We start from the raw sequence: 17,660 nt of genomic DNA on the forward strand, positions 1-17,660 counted from the left end.
TCCTTTCCCCCAAGTCTCTTCCTGTTGTCTCTGCTTTATGTCCCAGGATCTTAGGCTGCCTGTGCTAAGACTTACCTGTCTGCCTGGGCCCACTCTGGGGCACTCAGGAGGTGCTGGCACAGTCCCTTCTCCATGTCCAGGACTCTGTCTCAGCCCCTCACTCCACCACTACCTCACCATCCCCAGAGTCACCCCCAGCACGTGCCCAAAGCCCTGCTGACAACATAGCCAGAAGCAAATCAGGAAGCACTGCTTGTGCAGGGACAGCTGGCACAAGAGACCAATGGGTAGGAGTCATGGCCTCAGACAGATGACATCCTGAATGCATGGCAGGGCAGGAAGGACTGCCAGGACCCTGCTCTGGCCTCTGAGGGCAGCACAGCCCAGCAAGCTGGAGGAGCCGCCATCACTACAGACACAGAAAGGGGAGAAGCTGCTGCTGCTGCCAAACAGGTTGAGCAGCTTCTCCCGCCCTGCCCTGCAGCAGGGTCGGGCTGTGCAGGAACGAATGCTCCCGGCCAGCCGAGCCCTGCTAACCCCAACCTGGGCTAAGCTCCCCTTCCCAGGGCTGCCCTTGGCTCGGGGAGAGCACAATCATGGGACTGCAGCTGCTCCCGACACACAACCCACACAGGCACCGCTCCCAGAGGGATGTGCCACACTAGAGCACACACAGCCCCGGTGGCACAGAGGGAAGAGCCTGGAGCTACATCCAGCTGCCCACTGGAACTCCTGACCGGCTCAATTAGCACCCAGGTTTAACCACCAATTAAGCAGACAATTAGAAGCGGATGCAAGTTTTCTCCTGTGTGAGCCACGCGTGACTCAGCTCACAGTGTTGTGTCCATGGCTCTCCTTCCTCCAAGGACGGTAAAGTTCAAGGGACCCCAGAGACTCCTGCCACGTACCTGAGCCGCCGCCGAGCATCAGAGGGGGTGCCCGCCCTCCTGGCCGTGCCATAGTCAGACATGAGCCCGTAGTCCACGTCTTCAAAGCCCACGCTGCGCTGGTCATCCTCCAGGCCGTAGGGCTCGGGGTGGAAATGGTTGAGGTCCATGTTGCTGCCCCCAACGCGCACCTGGGGCTGGGGGCCGTAGATGTCCTGGCGGCTGGGGGCCCGGTAGGTGTCCATGGAGGGGCGGTAGCGCTCGTCGATGCGGGTGACGCGGGAAAGGCTGCCGTAGCTGTGGTCGCTGCCCGGGTACCCGTCCTCATAGGGGCGGCCGTAGCCGTCGGGGTAGTGGTAGTTGCGAGGGAGGGTGGCCGTGCCCGCCTGGCCCAGGTAGCTGCCGGGGCCCCCGTTGCCATTCTTGCGGAAGTTCCTGTCCATGGTCTGGACGTAGTTGCTGGTGACGGGGGACGTTTCCAAAGGCAGCCCGTCAGGCCCCACCGGCACCTGCTGCACCGTCCGGGTGGTCACAGTCTTCACCACCTTCTTCACCTGGAAGGGGTGACACACGTGCAGGGCATGCTTGCATCAGGAAACCCACCGTGTCCCTGTGTTCCTGGATTCCCCTTCCAGCCCAGCATTTTATTTCAGGTACATTTCACGCCCTGTTCCTGCTCATGGCAGAGCACCCAGCCACCAGGGTCCCTCACCATGCCCTGTCCCTCCATGGTGTCCCCAGGCCCGTACCGTGGTCTCTGTACGCCGAGTTGTCCCATCATCTGATGTCTCCACAGACACGACAGACATGGCCCCTTCCGGGTCCTCCTCCATGGTGTACGTCTCCTCCACGATCTGGCCCGGGTCCTGCATCCTGGGGATTGTGCTGTACAAGAGGTGGCTGTGGTCCTGAGGGGAGAAAGCAACAGGCAATCAGGCCCTGTCACCAATCTGGGCCTTCCTGGTGTCAGCTGCATGAGAGATCTTTCTTCACAGGGAGCCCTGATACCTTTTGGAAGAAGGTACTTGTAAGCCAGGGTGGCCACACGAGGAGCCCAAATCACCCTCTCCCATCTGGAATGGGGACACTGGGGCAGTGTCCTGCACCCTCCCACAGCAAGCAGGCTGCCCACAGCCAGAGGGCTGAGCTCCCCCTACCTGTGGCCCGTTGAGCTTCAGATCTGAATATTTCTGCCTTTCCAGGTCAGCATCGCCCAGGAAACGTCCGTTCTGAAACACAGCAGGGCAGCAGGCCCCTTACTACACTGGTGTCCCACATACCCACCCTGACCTCTCTGCAGGGCCCTGAGCAGCCCATCTCATGCATCTGACAGAGACACCCACCACGCACCCCACGGGAGCCCCCAGCAGAGGAACACCCTCCTCAGGGCTCTGTGCCACATGCAGCAAATCTCCTCTAGGTCAGCCTGGGCAAGAGTCGGAGGAGACACCCCAACAGCTCAGCTCTCCCGCACGCTCCTGATGGAATGGCCACGACCCTTCCATGCTCCCCAGCAGGGCCCTGGACACCTTCCACATGTCCTGACACAGGAGTCACCAGTGACCCCGGAGGCCCCCCGGACCTGAGAGAACCGCGCAGTGGCCGATCACAGGGTGCTGCTGTTTGACACTTGAACTCTTCCTCTGTCTGCCCTGCCCCACAGATCCCTCCTGGCACCACCACCTTCCACAGCCAGAAAGGCACCTGGCTCCTCCACACCACCATGCACCAGCCCTCCGAGCACCGCTCTCCAAGACTGAATCTGAGAAAGTGAGGAGACGCCTCAAGCCAAGGCAGAGGAAACCACATTTCCAGCCCTGTAGAGAAGATCTCTCCCAGCCCTGGTTTGGCCATGTGGGGACAGAGAGAGTCCAGGGATTTGCCCTTTGTCACACACAGAGGGAGACACACACCCCAGCCTCAGCATTTCAGCTGCCCTCCAAGCAGCCGAGAGGGATGGGGAGCAGAGATGCCCTGGAACTGAGCACAGCCAGTCTCTGACCTTCCCAAAACCAGAGCAGAGCCAACCTGGCAACAAGACCCTCCAGACTGTCACCGCCTCTCCTGAAGCCTCTGTCTGCCAAGGGAGGTCTGCACACCCCCAGACCGACTCCAGTACACCAGTGCCACAAGAACAGCCGGGCCCTCCTCCACCTCCCGTATCCAAGGAGGGCTGAGGGGAGGCAGCTCCGGGGGCTCCAGGAGCCTGTGCACGCCCCTCTGCCAAGGGGGTGTTTTACCTGGTGCCGCCGGGTGAGCGTGCCGTTGGCCAAGCCCGGGCCGGCGTCCTGTGGGGAGACCCGGACTCGCTCCAGCTGGGCTGAGACATGGCGCCGTTCCTCCTCCAGGGCCCGGGTCAGCTTCTCGAACTGTGCCTCCTGCTCCTTGACAGAGGCAAGGATGCTGGCGGTCGACTCCACTTCCGAGTCGTCCATGGGTGACGGGTGCCCAGGGTGGGCAGGGCGGGGGGCACGGGGAGGCACAAGCAGAGGCGGCTTGGTGTCAAGGTGAGGGTGGGAAAAATGAGCCAGAAGGGCAGGAGCCCCTCTCTTCACTGCACATGATTTTGGGGGAGGAAAGGAGGAGAGAAGAGCGGTCAGAAGAGACTGATTTCATTAAGACAGATTTTCAGAACAGGGAAAAAAAAAAATCTTATGGCATTAACACCCGCTCCCACCCATCACCAGAGAGCTGGCAAGAGGGTCCTGGAGCAGGACTCAGATGCAAACTGCTCCAGCATTAAAGCTTGGAAAAGTGTCACTGTGGGAACGGAAAGTCCCCCCAGCGCAGCAAACAGCTGGGGCTGAGCCAGGTTCAGAAGAGCTGCTGTGGGCTGAGGGAACACCTCATGGGCAAGGAAAAGCTGCGGGCAGACAGTGCAGGAGGGGAGGGCATGTCCCTGGGGTGGGGCAGGGGACACTCCTGAAGAATGAGAAGTGACCCACATCCTACTGCTTCCTCCAGGGAAGGGTGGAGGGAGAGGGCCATGTTACTTATCTGCTCCCTCCTCCCTAGTATGGCAAGAGATGGGGAAACAGCCCTGGCTCCCCAGCTCCTTCCTAGCCAAGAAAGAGGATGGAATGAATCTTTAAGGGGGATCACATGAGCCCCTTTGATTGCTGCCAAAACTCACCACCCTCCAGAGCTCTCCCTCCAAGGATCCTCAGCCCACAGACCTGGGAATGGGCTTCAGCCTGGACCCCTCCAACACCCCACCCAAAGGAGAACAGCAAGTGAGCCACAACATTTTGGTACCGAAAGGCAATTTTCTTCCATACAGACCTGTCAGAGGAGGAAGCTCAGGTTTGATTGGCAAAGGCACGGGACAGCCAGGTCTAGACGCAGAGAGTCATGGGAGAAACAGCCCAGCCACCACAGTGAGGAAGCAGGAGGGAAGAGAGCTGCAGGGACAGCGGGAGCAGGTCAAAATCACAAACAAGAAGCCCTAAACAGGAGGTAGGGTGGGCACGGAACCGGGAAAGGGGCACCTCTCTCCCACCCCCTCCCTCTGAGGGATGGGTCTGGAAGGGCAGGTGGGCTGGCAAACGCGGCGCTGCTCCCACAACAGCCCCCCAAGCTCCACGGAGACTCCAGCAGCCCTCACTGTTCCCACCGACGGGAGAACCGGCAGAGGCGGAGAGGAGCGGCCAGGGCTCAGCCTCCACCCCTCCCGCACAGCCCGGCCGAGTCCCTGCAAGCCCGAGAGGTTTTCCCAAAGCTGTGCAGTCATGGCAGGCATGTGGGGACTCGCTCGAGCCGGGCAGGCAGCACAGAAGCTGCTTTCCCACGGTCTCCAACAGCGGCTCTGCCCACTCCCCTCCCGGTGCCACCGCCCCAGAGGGCCGATAAGGACGACCCGGGGCTGAGAGCTCACGCAGGCATCATCATCCCTGCTCCCACCACCTCGTGCAGCCCCTCCAGACTCGTCCTGCAGCACATGCTGGTGCACAGCAGCTCAGTAAAATCTTCTGATCTGTCAAACCCCTCCCCACTCCTCCTGTGGCTCTGCTCCCCAAAGCCTCCCTCGGGTACAGGCGTGTGTCAGCCACGGTGGCACCGCCGCAACGGAGCCCAGCCATGCAGGGTGGATGTTTTCCAAGCGCTTTGGAGGGCGCCCACAGCACGTTCCACCATCTGGTCACTGCCACTCTGTCATCTGCCTTCATCAATAAAAACATCCAGTTGCTCTACTTGTGCCCACATGGTGTCCAGCAGAAGGAGCCGTGGCACAGCCACCCCAGGGAGAACACCCACCACCCTCTGGAGCCCAAGCAAGCTTTTGGAGGCTCCCAGACATGACTCCTGGCTCATGCACGCAGCTTTCCACCCCTCCCACCTTGCAACAGGTACTCCCTGAGGTTTTTCCAACAGATTGGCTCCCCGAGCCTTGTATGGAAATGTAGGGACAGCTCTGACCCTTGCTGCTCACCTGCACTGTGGATTTGCAGGATTCTCCAAAGGAGAGAGCTGGTGCCTCCCAGAACAGTGCTGATACATCCCAACTCCCATCCATGAGTAACACTCCCTATCTCTGGTGGACTACCACCCACGTTAAGCAGGGGCACAGATCTTCAGCCTTTCCAGGACTCCCTGTTGGAAGGGGAGCGGATCTTTGCCACATCCCAGTGTTGTACCGCAGGACACAGAGCAGACCCTATGCAACTGCAGCATCCAAAATCCCAGCCAGCAGTCCCCCTGGCTTGTGAGATTTGTTTCCAGAGTGGTAAAGCAAACCCTTTAAAAGAGGGGAACTGGAGAAGCAATCCTCCACAACACGGCCTTGTCAAAGCAGCTGTGCACCCTGGCCAGCCCTCAACTGTCCCAATGCAGAAGAGGCAGATTTTTAGGGCACAGGAGGGCTCCCTGAGTGCAAGGAGAGACTTGGCTGGTCTGGTCTCATGAAGAGCATCATGCCTGAAGCAAGCATAGACTAGCAGGGTCTGGATCTGTGGGAAGCATGGACAGGAGCCCCAGAAGATTCCCTTGGTCCCACATGGCTGCCAGGCAGGGCCCACACAGCCCACAGGGACACCCCAGCCCCAAATCCCCACCTCTGCACATTCCCTGGGAATGGGGCTGGGAAACATGGACACTAACAATGAAACTTGCAGGGCTGTTAGGGCCCCAGATAAGGGGCCAGAGCAGCTGTGAGGCTGTTTCCTTCCCGTCCCTTCCACAGGGAGTAAACACAACAGCAGGGGAAGGAACAGGACAGGTCCCGCACCCTCTGGCTCCAATGGATGCTCAAGGAGGGGTCACCTGAGGGTCTCCCAGCAGGATCAGGCCATGTTAAACAGAGAGACTCGGTGTCAGGGGGCTGCACTGCCTACACAACTGCTATTCCTGCCCTGAGCACTGGACACAGCTCCATGATGGGCAAGAAGTGCCAGCAGAACGGGGTCTCTCCCAGTTTTCCTCCACCACCAGGACAGACCAGCTCCCTCTACTCTCGTTCCAGCCATTGTCTTCATAGATCTGGGATTAAAGACATAATTACAGAGAGGCAGTGCCAGGTCCAGAGAGGTCAGCAAGAGCTGTCTCCTCAGACGGCCAGCACCATCCCAGCTGGAGAACAGCCATTCCCTGGGTTTGGCACACAAGCCCCAAACTTGGCCCTACACCCCCCAGCTGTGAGGAACCAGCCCCACACTGAGGGATAAGGCCCCTCAACACGTCCCAGTGCTGTCCGGGGCACTCAGTGGCCATCTCTGGAATGAGACAGGGAGGGCAGGAAGGGGAGAGCCTCAGCTATGCATCCTGCTCCCTCCAGCCAGTGAGCTACTCGTGACAGCGCAAAGCCAAGTACACAGGAACCCGCAAGGGTGAAATTCCAGGGATCGCTTTGCACCCGTTCCCCTCCTCCTCCCCCCAGCCTCTGAAGATCCAACTACAGAGCATTCTTCAGAGCCAGACCCTGACCGGCTCTGAGGATGGCTCATGAAAGCCTTTTCATCATGAGAGAGGCACTTGCTGACACACCCGTTACTTACAAACCCCAGCAAGCCAAAAATATTTCAGCTGGCTCGTTCAGGGCAAACCAAAAAGCCTAAGGACAAAGCACACCCTGAGCAGCTTCACCCCAGGGCAGAATACTCTCTGTCCCCCCAGCAATCAGTACGAGGGGATCCCAGGAAACAATGCAGCGACCCCGGAAGTTTCACACCTAATCCCCCTGGCTCTATCTCCCAACTTTCTGGCACCAACCCCACCCTGTGCTGTGCCCACAGGTCCCAAAGCCAGAGCGGGTCCACTGGAGAGATGCCACAGAGCGTGGGGAGCAGAGCCCCTTTGCTGGCCAGGAAGCAGCTGCCAGCCCACCTGTGCATGGAACTTCCCCATCACAATCTTCCCATCTGGATAAAGGCTTGGATACAGCCAGACAGGCACCCCAAACCCTGAGCCCTCTACAGCTCTTCCGCTGCAGCCAGCTGTGACACAGCAGGTTCTTCCAAAACCTCTCACCCCAGCTTCTCCAGCAGAAGTGCCTTCCCACAGAATAAATCCTTTGCCTGGAAAAATAAATTTCCAGGGCCAAACCACAGACATACCCACCTAGAGTTCACCTGCATCCTCCCGTGCCAGAGGATGGAGTCCAGGCCTTGAAGGCTCCCAACCACGAGTGTTTTTCTGGAGTCTGCCACAGAAAGATTAACCCCAGGGCCCAGACCGAGCCAGCAGATGGCGAATTGTACTCCACGGGCCAGGGAAAATGGACAAGATCCAGCAGATAAGACTCAGACTGAAAGCTTGACAGGCAGCACTGCTGCAGCACAGGGGATCTCTGGCACAGTCCTCTACATGGATTCTTCCAACAACCTGCTCCAGCCCTGCTCCATGCCCTGAGTTCCTGGAGAGCTGTCACCCAAAGGTCTTGGGATGCCCAGGGCTAAGGCTGCTGCCTCAGCACAGAACACTTTGGGCAAAGTCCAGCCCGAGCTCCTACAAAGTCAGAATCTCCTCTGCCACATCATCCCCACCCCAGCACCCTGCTAAGGGACACACCAGGTGTTCACTGCCATTGTCCTGCTGCCACCAGGGAGGGGGAATAGCTCAGTTTGCCACATCCCAGCTCTTCACACAGCTTCACTGCTTGTTTGTGACCCCCAGACACCTGTCCAGCACATGGTAAGGTTTGTCACCAGGGTCAGACACCCTTGGTAGCCCCCCACACCATGAAACTCGAGCAAAGCCTTTCTCCAGCTCCATCAGAGTCAGGACGGACACAGCCCCTCATCCAGACTGGCTGAGCTCCTGTGGGGCTCCTGGGCCAGACCCACCTGCCAGGCTGACAAAGACGGATGCGCTTCCTGAGGAATTTTGCAACACAGTCCCCAACTCCAATAACTGGCCTTTCTCTCTCAGCCCACGGGCCTGAGGAGAGCCAGCTGGCTGCCCACTCTCTGAAAGCTCTCAGCACCAGATCCCATCCTCGAGAGAGAGAAAGAGGAAGCAACAAATCCTCCTGGTTTCAGCTGCCTATCATGATGCACTTAGGAAAAACAGAAACTCCATCAATAATTCAAGCCTGCAATTGTCCGAGTGCTTGCAGTGCACTTGCTCTGCACAGGCTCACAGCCCTGCTAATTCACCACAGGCTTCTGGTCAGTCTCAATTACCTAAAAAATAAATGAGCCGGCATCCTTGGCATCTTTCCCCATGCCAAGCACAGGGCCCAGGCTCACAGATCTATCCTCAGACCTCAGCCTGGCTGAAGCAGCAGGGCATGGGATGGGAGACCACAGGCCCAGGCTCACCTGCTCCTGTGTCCAGCTCAGAACACCAATGGCCCTCAGGCCATTGGGGGAAGCAGGACAGCTGATAGTGGGCAGTAGATCCCATATCCCTGTGCAGGTGAAGGAGAGTTTTGGCTGTTTCTCTCCCAACCCCAGAGGCACGAAGGTGCCCACAGCCATCACCTCAGAGCAGCCCCCTGGAGGGACCCCTGCCCAGGCTGACACATCTTTGCTGCCAGGCTGAGTGAGAACCCTTGCTCCCACTCCCCAGCCTACCCTGGCCCTGCCAGAGCCTACATCAGGGGAGGGGTTTCCCCACCTCCTGCCCTGGGCTCCAGCTGCCTCCATGGCCCCCGGGAGGGCTCTTCCTCCAGGCAGGTCACAGAGCACAGTGGACTTCAGACAGGCTGGCAGGTGGCCATAAAAGGGCTGCTCCAGCAGCAGGTTGGACACCGCCTTGGGCGCCTGCCTGCTCCGGCCCAGCCGCACCTTCCCCGGGGGGAGCCGTGCCCCAGGTGCCGGTCACGGCAGGAGCCCAGCGGGTGAACACCCAGGAGTGGCGCCGCGGGCAGGGACACGCAGGGAGCCGTTCCTCCTCCGCCCTTCACACCCAACTGGTTGGACTGGCAGCGAGATCGCCACCTGGCCTACCTCACCTGCCGCCCCCAGTGCCAGGGATGATGGCCACGTAGCCGGGATGGGTTGGGAAAGCCTCTCTTAGGAGAGGGGAGTCACCTGGAGATGCAAGCCAAGCGCAGATCGCACCTTATAAGGGAGCGGGCTGGCAGCCAGGGAGCAGGATGAGGAGGGAGTGATAAGGACAGGGTGGGGCTGAAGGGGAGGAAGCAGGAGCGTGGGTCGTTCCCTCAGCCAGGGCAGGGGGCCGAGAACGGAGATACCCATCGGGTCTGCAGGACGGGTCTGGACACAGCCGACAGTTGTGAAACACGGGCAATCCCCTGGGGAAAGGATCTGTCCCTGGCTGCGCTGAGGTCACCGGACCGGTGCCACCCCAGCAGGGCGCAGAGTGAGGCAGCCGAGCACGGAGCACAGCAGGGTCGGCTGTGGAGAGCAGGGATTGTTCTGCTGGAATGCCAGCAATCTTGCAGCGGGGCAGCTGTCCTCTCAGGCACGCTGGGGGCCACTCGCCCCTCTCTGAGCACAGTCCAGGACACAGCATGCCAGGAGCTCCCTCCCTCCAGAAGAGCCGGGAAGCTGCCGACCCTCTGCACCAGCCATGGAGCACCATGGGGAGAGCAAGGGAGATGAGCTTCCCTCGGCATTTGCAGGGAGGAGAGGGGCGCAGGAGGGCAGCCAAGCCGCTGGGCTCCAGGCTCTGTCCACCCGCAGCCCCCAAGCGGGACGGCCACAGGGCTGGAGCCTTCCTGCCAGCAACATCCTGCTGCATCCCACTGCCCACGGACACCTCAGCAGCCCTGCTGCCACGGGGTACTGCTGTGAGGGTCCCCACCCTGGGGACAGTAGCAAGCAGGGTCCCTGCCACCTCTCTGCACCAGCCCCGCGGCTCACGCCCCCAGGCCCAGGAGATTCACATGTCGGGAGCCCTGCAGCAGCACAAAGGCGGCTCTCTCCTCGCTGTGGGAATTCGCAGCTGAGCGCTCGGCAGGGACAAAGGGATTTCACAGGCACATCCCCAGCCGGCGGCCGGCCTCCCTCCCCCCGGCGTCCCCGCTTCCTGTCACAGTAGCACCAGACCTCGGGGGCGCAGCAGCAAACAAACACCCAGCGCCGGATTCTGGGAATGGGGCCAGAGCATTCCCGGGGCAGGCCACGCTCCGGCAAGCCAGCGGGCTCCTGCTTCACCCCAGCGGCTCCCGGGCAGGGGGAGGCAGCAGCCCCCGGCTCTGCCACCACGGCCCGAGGCGAGCAGGAGGACTGCAGGGCAGCCCCCTGCTCCACCCAAGGAACAGTGGCCACCTCGACGGGGGACATGAGCTGTCCCCACGGCCACAAGGCTCAGTGGACGCTGGAGCGGAGCTGAAGGTCAACGCGGCCCCCCAGGCTCCAGCCACGCCAATGTCCCTGCCCTTCACCCGTGCCCCCACCCTCTGCTGGGCTCAACTTTCCCATTCAGCTGCCTCTCTCCCGCAGGGAAAACAAACACACCAGAGATAAGGGCCATATTGGCAGAGTCCAGGGAGCAAAGTCCCCTCAGTGAGACCCGAGGCTGCCTGCCCAAGCCGAGGGGACGGCAGATGGGGGAAACTGCTCTCACTAGCTCCCCATCCCAGGGGCAAATGAGCCACTCCAGAGCTCACATGTGCTGCTGGCTGTGCCCAAGCAGAGAGGCTGCAGTCTGGTGGCCAGCATTCCCAGCAGGATTAGGGGCAGCCTCCCTTCATCAGGCCACAGGCACAAGCAGCTGCAGCTACCTGCGCCAGCCCAGCACCCAAACACATGGATCTGGGACCTTTCGCGGGCATAGAGCCCTTCCCACAGCCCTTTTCCCAAGGAAGTCACTTGAGATCATTTCCTGTCCCACACCTGCAGCCCCAGGAACCGGTCCTGGCTTCCAGGCCCTGCTCCAACCAGTGGACAAAGAAACAGGGTCTGGAAGCACAGGGCAATCTCACTGGCACCAGCACAGGACCTGCACCACTGGGGGCAGCCAGCACTATCTGCCTTTCCAGCAAGTCACCCAGGAACTGTGACCAGGAGTGGGGAGAAGGGTAAGAGACAGGGCTCCCTAGTCTTCCCAGAAACCCCACATGGGGTCTCCCCACCCAAAGAGTAACCGGGCACCCCTGAAGCAGACAGGGAACCCTTCCCTCTTCCAGAGGAGACAACCTCCCCTCCCCACACTGAGCAAACAGGTGAAGTAGCATTTGGTGAGGGAGTGGCCAGGAGGGAATTGCCGAGATTAAGACAAGCCGGCCTGAGGGAGTGGCCCAGGAGTGGGACCCCCTGTCCCCCCACCGAGCCCCAGCCAGCCCGGACTCCCTGAGCAGGTAGGGCGGCCACAGGCTGAGTCAGAGCACAAACCACGCGGGGCTGGGCTGAACGCCCCGGCTCAGCATGACCTCATCAGGTGCCCGGCTTCTGCTGGAGATGGCTCCGAGGGCCCTGCCAAGAGCAGTAATGAATGGGTGAAGGAAAGCCACTGGAGAAGCATCAGGCAGGAGCCAGGGAGTGAATCACGGCTGGAGGTGGGGATAAGGGGGTGCTGCAGCAGGGTGACAGCAAGTCCCCCAGAGCGCTCCAAGGCCCCACAAGGTGCACACACAGGCCAGCAGGAGCCAGCACTCACACAGAGCAGCAAGGGACAAACAGGACAGTGGGCCAGCAGGACTCCATCCTACCCAGCCCCCTGCCCAAACTGTCTGCACCCCCGGCTCTCTGACAAGCACCTTCCCAGGCTCCTGTGCGAGCCGAAGGGAAGGAAACCTGCGCTTCCTGGTCAGACGGGAGATGACATCGTGGCTTCCCTTTCCTGCAAATTTCTAAACACGACGTCCTGCCAAGGGCCACTCCCCACTGCCCCTGGCCTGCATGCAGACGATCTGGAACCAGGCTGGGAATGCCAGGCATGGGCACCACCACCAGCCCAGCCTCAGCCAGCTGTGCCAGCCAGGAGGTCAGCATGGCTCAACCAGGAGACCAGACGGCTGGCCTTCCAGCTCATTGGAAGCAGTCTGCCCCCAGGGAACACATCCGAGGTTCTCACCCATAGTGCTATCACATTCCTGTCCAGGGCTGGGAGCATCCGATGATGAGAGGGTGGAAGATGTTTTCCAACCCCTCGAGGCTCTGGCTGTGCCCGCCATGCCCCAGAGATGGGTTGGTTACCTGCAGAGCTACAGCAGCATCAACACCACAACCCCAGCACAATGTGTGCCCCCTAAGCCAGCTCTCCAGCCTCCCTCCCTCACACACCTCATCTCCTTGTCTGCTCAATTCCCTCAGAGCTCCCTGACACTGTGGGGCTGCCAAGGCTCCTAAAGGCAGGACAGGGCACCCTGGAAAGCCAAGCATGAGTCGCCTCAGAGCTCTCATTGCTGCCAGAGTTTTGCACTGCAGGCCCATCCACCTGCCCTTCACAGGGTGGCTCCTCTTGCTGCAGAAAGGAGAATGGAGAAGGGAAGTGAGTGGTTTTCCACTGCAGCCAGCTGCTGGGGACAGACCCTGGGCAGAGATCAGGGGAGAGCAGGTGGCTCTGCCACACCAAGGTGTTCTGGAGGTAAAAGCAGGCAAAAAAGAGAAGAGAGAGTAAGGATGGCACAAAGCCAATGTGGAGAAGGCAGGCTCCCCACATCAGAGAGGATTTCTCCCAGAAACACCCTGGGCTCTCCACCTCCTCCCCCTCAGACCCCAGTGAGCAGGAGGGGGACAACATCTCTCCCCCGGAGCAAGCCGGCCAGCCCACAGCCAAGCCAAGCATGGCAAGCAGCAGCCCTGCATGCAGCAACACGCTCGCAGGAATGTGTTACTCCACTGGGCAAGGGGCCTGCCAGCAACATGCAAACACCCCCGGTGACCCACCCTTCCAGGTCGGAAAAACTCGTCTTTGCAGTTCCACACACTCCCTCCCACCCACAGCAGATACCCACACGCAGCCCAGCACCACCGCCTCCCCTTTCCGACTGGGCCAGGACCGGGGCAGGGAGCACAGAGAAGCAGCCGAGAGAGCCAGGGGCTCTTCTCGGAACAGACCAGCCCCAGCGCCACACGAGATGGGGCTGAGAGGAAAAGGGATTGTCTGGGGACAGTGAGACGCCTTCCTCCTTCTGGATGGGCGGGAACCAGTTCCCCATATTCATCCAGTCCAAGGCCATCTAACTCACACATGGGGCCACCTTGCTCCCTCCCCCAGGTAACCACTCTCCTATGCAGGAGGTGCTTTCACAGCTGCAAAAGCTGTGAGAGATGAGGGGAGAAGAGAGAGCTGCCCTCCCACTGCTCACTCCTGCACGCTCAGGCTGCTTTCTCCCCACGCCTGGTGCCCACAGCCCAGCCCTCGGGGACCCAGCAGTGGCAGGTACAGCTGAGGTGTGCCCAGGAGGGCCAGTGAACTTTGAGCAGCATTTACTGTGACCAGGGCCAACGCCCAGAGGAACAGGAGCAGTCAGGGTCAGGATGGAGGTACGGGAACAGCTCCTGCCCTCACACACACGAGCCCAGCATGCTGCTGCCACCAACCCCAGCCATGCAGGGGCATCTCATGCAAGCCCGGAGCTGCAGACGTTTCCAGAGCACCACCATCCTGGCCAGGCTATAGGAGATCTCTTCCCAGGGCTTGGCCCTTACCCCAGTTTGCCTGGACCCTTCCCTGTTTGTGCAGGAAAGCTAGGCACACCTGGACAAGCACCCCACCAAGAGTGGTACCATAGCAGAAATTCTCTGTCCCATCAGCACAAACATCTGGGCACAGACCTGCTAAAATCAATCTCATGGCAAGCCTGGCTCAGGTCCGCAGGCCTGCACTGGCACAAGCATTCTTGCAGTAAGAGCTCTGCAGTGCTAAGTCACCATGGACCTGCAGCGTGAGGTTAGGGACACTGGCACAAGTTCCTGGGCACCCACTGCTCCTATGAGCACATCCTGGAAGGGAAGAACATCTCCCTCAAGGCAGCAGGAGCTGGTGTGGAGGGCTGGGCAGCAGGGACCAATTGTTCCCACCTCAGTCCAAGGTCCGTACTTGGACCTATGGCAGACGTCCCACTGCCAACCTCCGACCAGCAGCTGCTCTGGGCTGGGAAGAGCAGACGAAAGCAGAGGTGACTGGCACCCTAGTTAAGGGTTGGCCCATCCTGGCACCACGCCTGGCAGCTTGCGCTCCTTAGTCACTGGTTTGCCCCCACACCCAGCAGAGCCAACTCATCTCACCTCTCCTTGCACAGCACACCACAAGGAAGCAGTATTTCTCACAGGGAAAAGTTGCTTCCTCCACAGGCAAAGGGAAACAGGAGGATCACACTGCACCCACTGCCACCCCAAAGGCTGAAGGCCCATGGGAACACAACAGAGCACATTAATCCAGAGGTCAGGCCCCACATGCAGCAGTCACTGGACAGGGCAGAGGGGACAGGCACTCCTGTGCCAAACTAACACCAGCAGCCTTCCTGGAGGGAAGGAAGGAGGATTAGCAACAAGCACAAGACAGGCAGGAGCTGGACAGACTCATCAGCCTGCTGCTGGGGGTTTCCAACACAAGAACTGGCTCTAAAAAAAAACCATTTCCTCCCCTAAACAGCCTCCTCGTATGATATAAGGCAAAGAGAAGGTTGTGGCCACCTCGGAAAACTCGAGGACTTTGGTCGAGAGCCCGTAAATCCAACCCCTTTCTGACAGCCTCGCGCTGAGGCACATTCCTGAACTCTGTGCCAGAGGACAACCTCCTCCGCTGGCCAAGCCCTGTGTCACACACGGAGGAGTGCCTGAATTGCCCAGGTTCAGGTTTTGTCATCACATCCAGGCAACACCTGTTGTCTTCTATTGACCCAAACCAGCGCCGGGTTCCGCTTCTCCCTGTCAGTGAGGCAGGGACAGGACACAGCCACAGTGCTGCAGAGACACGAGTTCAGAGCCAGGAGAGCTCTGTACTTCCCTGGAGACAGCATCACCACAGTCTTGGGAAAGGGCTCTGTCCTTGCCAGCAGTAAATGAGAGACAGTTTTGAGGGGTTGTTGGGAAGGGAAACCAAGAGCTTTACCCAGCATTTTCCCCCTAAGGCCACAGACATGGTAAGCTATTTTGAGAAGCCAATAGCCTTCCAGGCATGATCCAAGCCACACTATTATTTTCTGGGTGTCCTAAAGCCACCTCCACTGCAGATACAATGGGCCAAGGTCTTATCTCCGTGCCAGAGGCTGGAGGAGGGAAGAGATGAGAGGCAATCCAGGGACAGACGCCGGCTCCGCGGTCTGGGCTGGACCATTCATCTGACTCCCAGCCCATCTTTAGGGAAGGGATGGCCTCAAGGGCTCCTCAACCACAACGATCAGGGCCTGACCTCTGCTTCGGAAGGGAGGAGGCTCACCCCTCTGCGGCAGCCCAGGCAAGCCCAGCATGCTCCACTGAGCGAGTGCTTTCATCCTCCCACCGCTTCCAGGAAGGTTCCGCACTTCCAGCAATGCTGCACACGGCAAAGGACGGTCGTCTGCACACTCAAAGAGTCCAGCCAAACTCATCCAAGTGGAAGAGCAGATCCTTAAAAACTGCCTTTATGTTGTTGACAGAGCATGAGCAAACAGCAGCAGGTAAGGAACCTGCCTCAAGAAAGCCCTGCGAGCAGGATGGAGCCGACAAGGTAACCCTGGAGAAGACAACTAACAATTTTCCTGCCTGGGCTCTTGCCACTGACCTGGCGGACATGGCCCCGCTCCATTGGCAGGAGCCTGGGAGTCACCAGCCAGCCACTGACCCCACCTTGCCACATCCAGGAGAGAGGGCATGGAAGCTGAAACTTCAAACAGAAGCTGCGAGCATGGCTTACAGGATCCCAGCATGGTTGCAAAGCTGCGGACAAGCTCAATTCTCCACACCAAAGACCTGGACAGTCACGTCCAAAAGCACCTGTGCAGCGCAGGTGCTGTGTCAGTGAAACTACACGTAGCTGCAGTTCAATACCATCACAAGGCTCCATGCACGCAGATGCTTCTCTCTGGCTGACCGGGAGCTGGGCAGAAGCCTGGGTGCCACAACCCTGGGAGAGAAGCCTCCAGCTCCTGCTGGTCACAGGACAACCCAGGCCCGCCAGACAGCGCCCTGTGAGCCCCATCGTCACTGGCTCCCTGGAAGGGCAAGGGCACCGAGCCCTTGGAGGGAGAGAGAGGCACTCCAGGAGGTCCACCCCTCTCTTCAACAATCAGAGGAAGCTTTGTTGTCCAGGCTCCCTCGCCCAAAGCCCAGGGCTATAACGGAGGTGCCCCACCTCCCTTCTGCCAGCCCGCGGGTGCCTCACAGATGCCAGCAGCCCTCATGACTGAGAGGCACCCAAACTTTCTCACCCCAAGCTAAGTCTCCTCTCTGCAACGCTCCGAGGAGGCACAGGAATGCCCACCGCGCAGGGCAAAGCGATGCCGGGAACGGTCACCGGAGAAGGCACGACGAGCGCTGGGCAGGGGGGAGGCAGTCGGGCTGTCGCAAAATGACAGGGTGGCCAAGGGAGACTCAGAATGAACCGGCGGCTGAGCAGACCCCCGAGGCCGGCTCCGGCACCGTCCTGCCTCCTCGGGAAGCGTTTCGGTGTCGCTTGTGAGCTCGGGCGGACGGGCCTGTCGGGCTGTTTTGAAGCTCAGAGCGATTCCATTAGGAGGAGCCGCAGCCCCACCCGCACACTTGACCCCCCCGGGCACACCGGCCCCTTCCCCGGCAGAACAAAGGCGCAGGCGAACGACACACCGGGCTTGGAGCCCCTGCGCAGACCGGCAGAGCCGAACTGGGCGGCCGGACGCAGAGTCAGAGAGCCGGACCGTGCCTCGACCGAGACCCCGCGGAGGGACCCAGCCCCGATCCCCGCCCGGGTGCGGGGGGGCCCGCCGGTGCCGGCCGCGGGAAGCTGGCACACGGGCCGCCTTTGTTCCGGGCAGGGCGAGCGGCGGCGGCCCCGGGCGGGGAGCGGGGCGGCCGCCCGGCCCAGCCGCCTTTGTGTCGCTCCCCGCGGGCTGCCGGGCGCCGCCAGCGCCCCCGCCAGGGCCGGGCCCCGCCGCCCCACCGGTCCCGCGGGGCGCGGCCGCGCCTGGCACGGGTTCCCGGGCAGGACGGGACTCCCGGGACCCGGTACCGACCGGCCCCGGCAGGAGAGCGCGGCCAAGCCCCGATCCGGCCCCGCCGAGTGAGGACCGGCCCGGCCCATCCCGCCCCGCCGCCGCCGCGGGGGCGTGCGGCGCCCGGCAGGCGCCGGCCCGCACCGGCTCTGCTCCCTCCCCTCTGCCCCCCGAGCGGCGGCACGGACGCCGCGATCGGGACTCACCGTGGCCGGGCTCCTCGGCGGACGGGCGAGGGGGGGCGGTCCCGCCCCGCGGCGGCACGGCCGCCCGGCCCGCTCCGCTCCGCGGGTCCCGCCGCGGCGGCGAGGCGA

The 17,660-nt window shown here is 60.9% G+C and overlaps 1 protein-coding gene across 8 annotated transcripts in view; it reads right to left on the bottom strand.

Moving 5' to 3' along the window:
* The window catches only part of CTNND1 (catenin delta 1), a 29,044-nt gene that overhangs the window by 9,217 nt on the left and 2,167 nt on the right, over positions 1 to 17,660 (bottom strand). For 4 of the 8 annotated variants that reach the window (XM_041465164.1, XM_041465163.1, XM_041465161.1 and 1 more), the window contains exons 1-6: positions 17,553 to 17,660; positions 4,170 to 4,288; positions 3,128 to 3,441; positions 2,045 to 2,116; positions 1,637 to 1,795; positions 909 to 1,441 (exon numbers count right to left, since the gene is read on the bottom strand). In XM_041465164.1, coding sequence (XP_041321098.1) covers positions 909 to 1,441; positions 1,637 to 1,795; positions 2,045 to 2,116; positions 3,128 to 3,322 — 959 coding nt within the window. In that variant the 5' untranslated portion in view covers positions 3,323 to 3,441; positions 4,170 to 4,288; positions 17,553 to 17,660. The remainder of the gene's footprint in view (positions 1 to 908; positions 1,442 to 1,636; positions 1,796 to 2,044; positions 2,117 to 3,127; positions 3,442 to 4,169; positions 4,289 to 17,552) is intronic. The other 4 variants (XM_041465165.1, XM_041465162.1, XM_041465166.1 and 1 more) reach the window with 4 other exon arrangements.

This window comes from Pyrgilauda ruficollis, unplaced genomic scaffold, assembly GCF_017590135.1.
Source record: "Pyrgilauda ruficollis isolate IOZ18807 unplaced genomic scaffold, ASM1759013v1 scaffold187, whole genome shotgun sequence".
Taxonomy (NCBI): domain Eukaryota; kingdom Metazoa; phylum Chordata; class Aves; order Passeriformes; family Passeridae; genus Pyrgilauda; species Pyrgilauda ruficollis.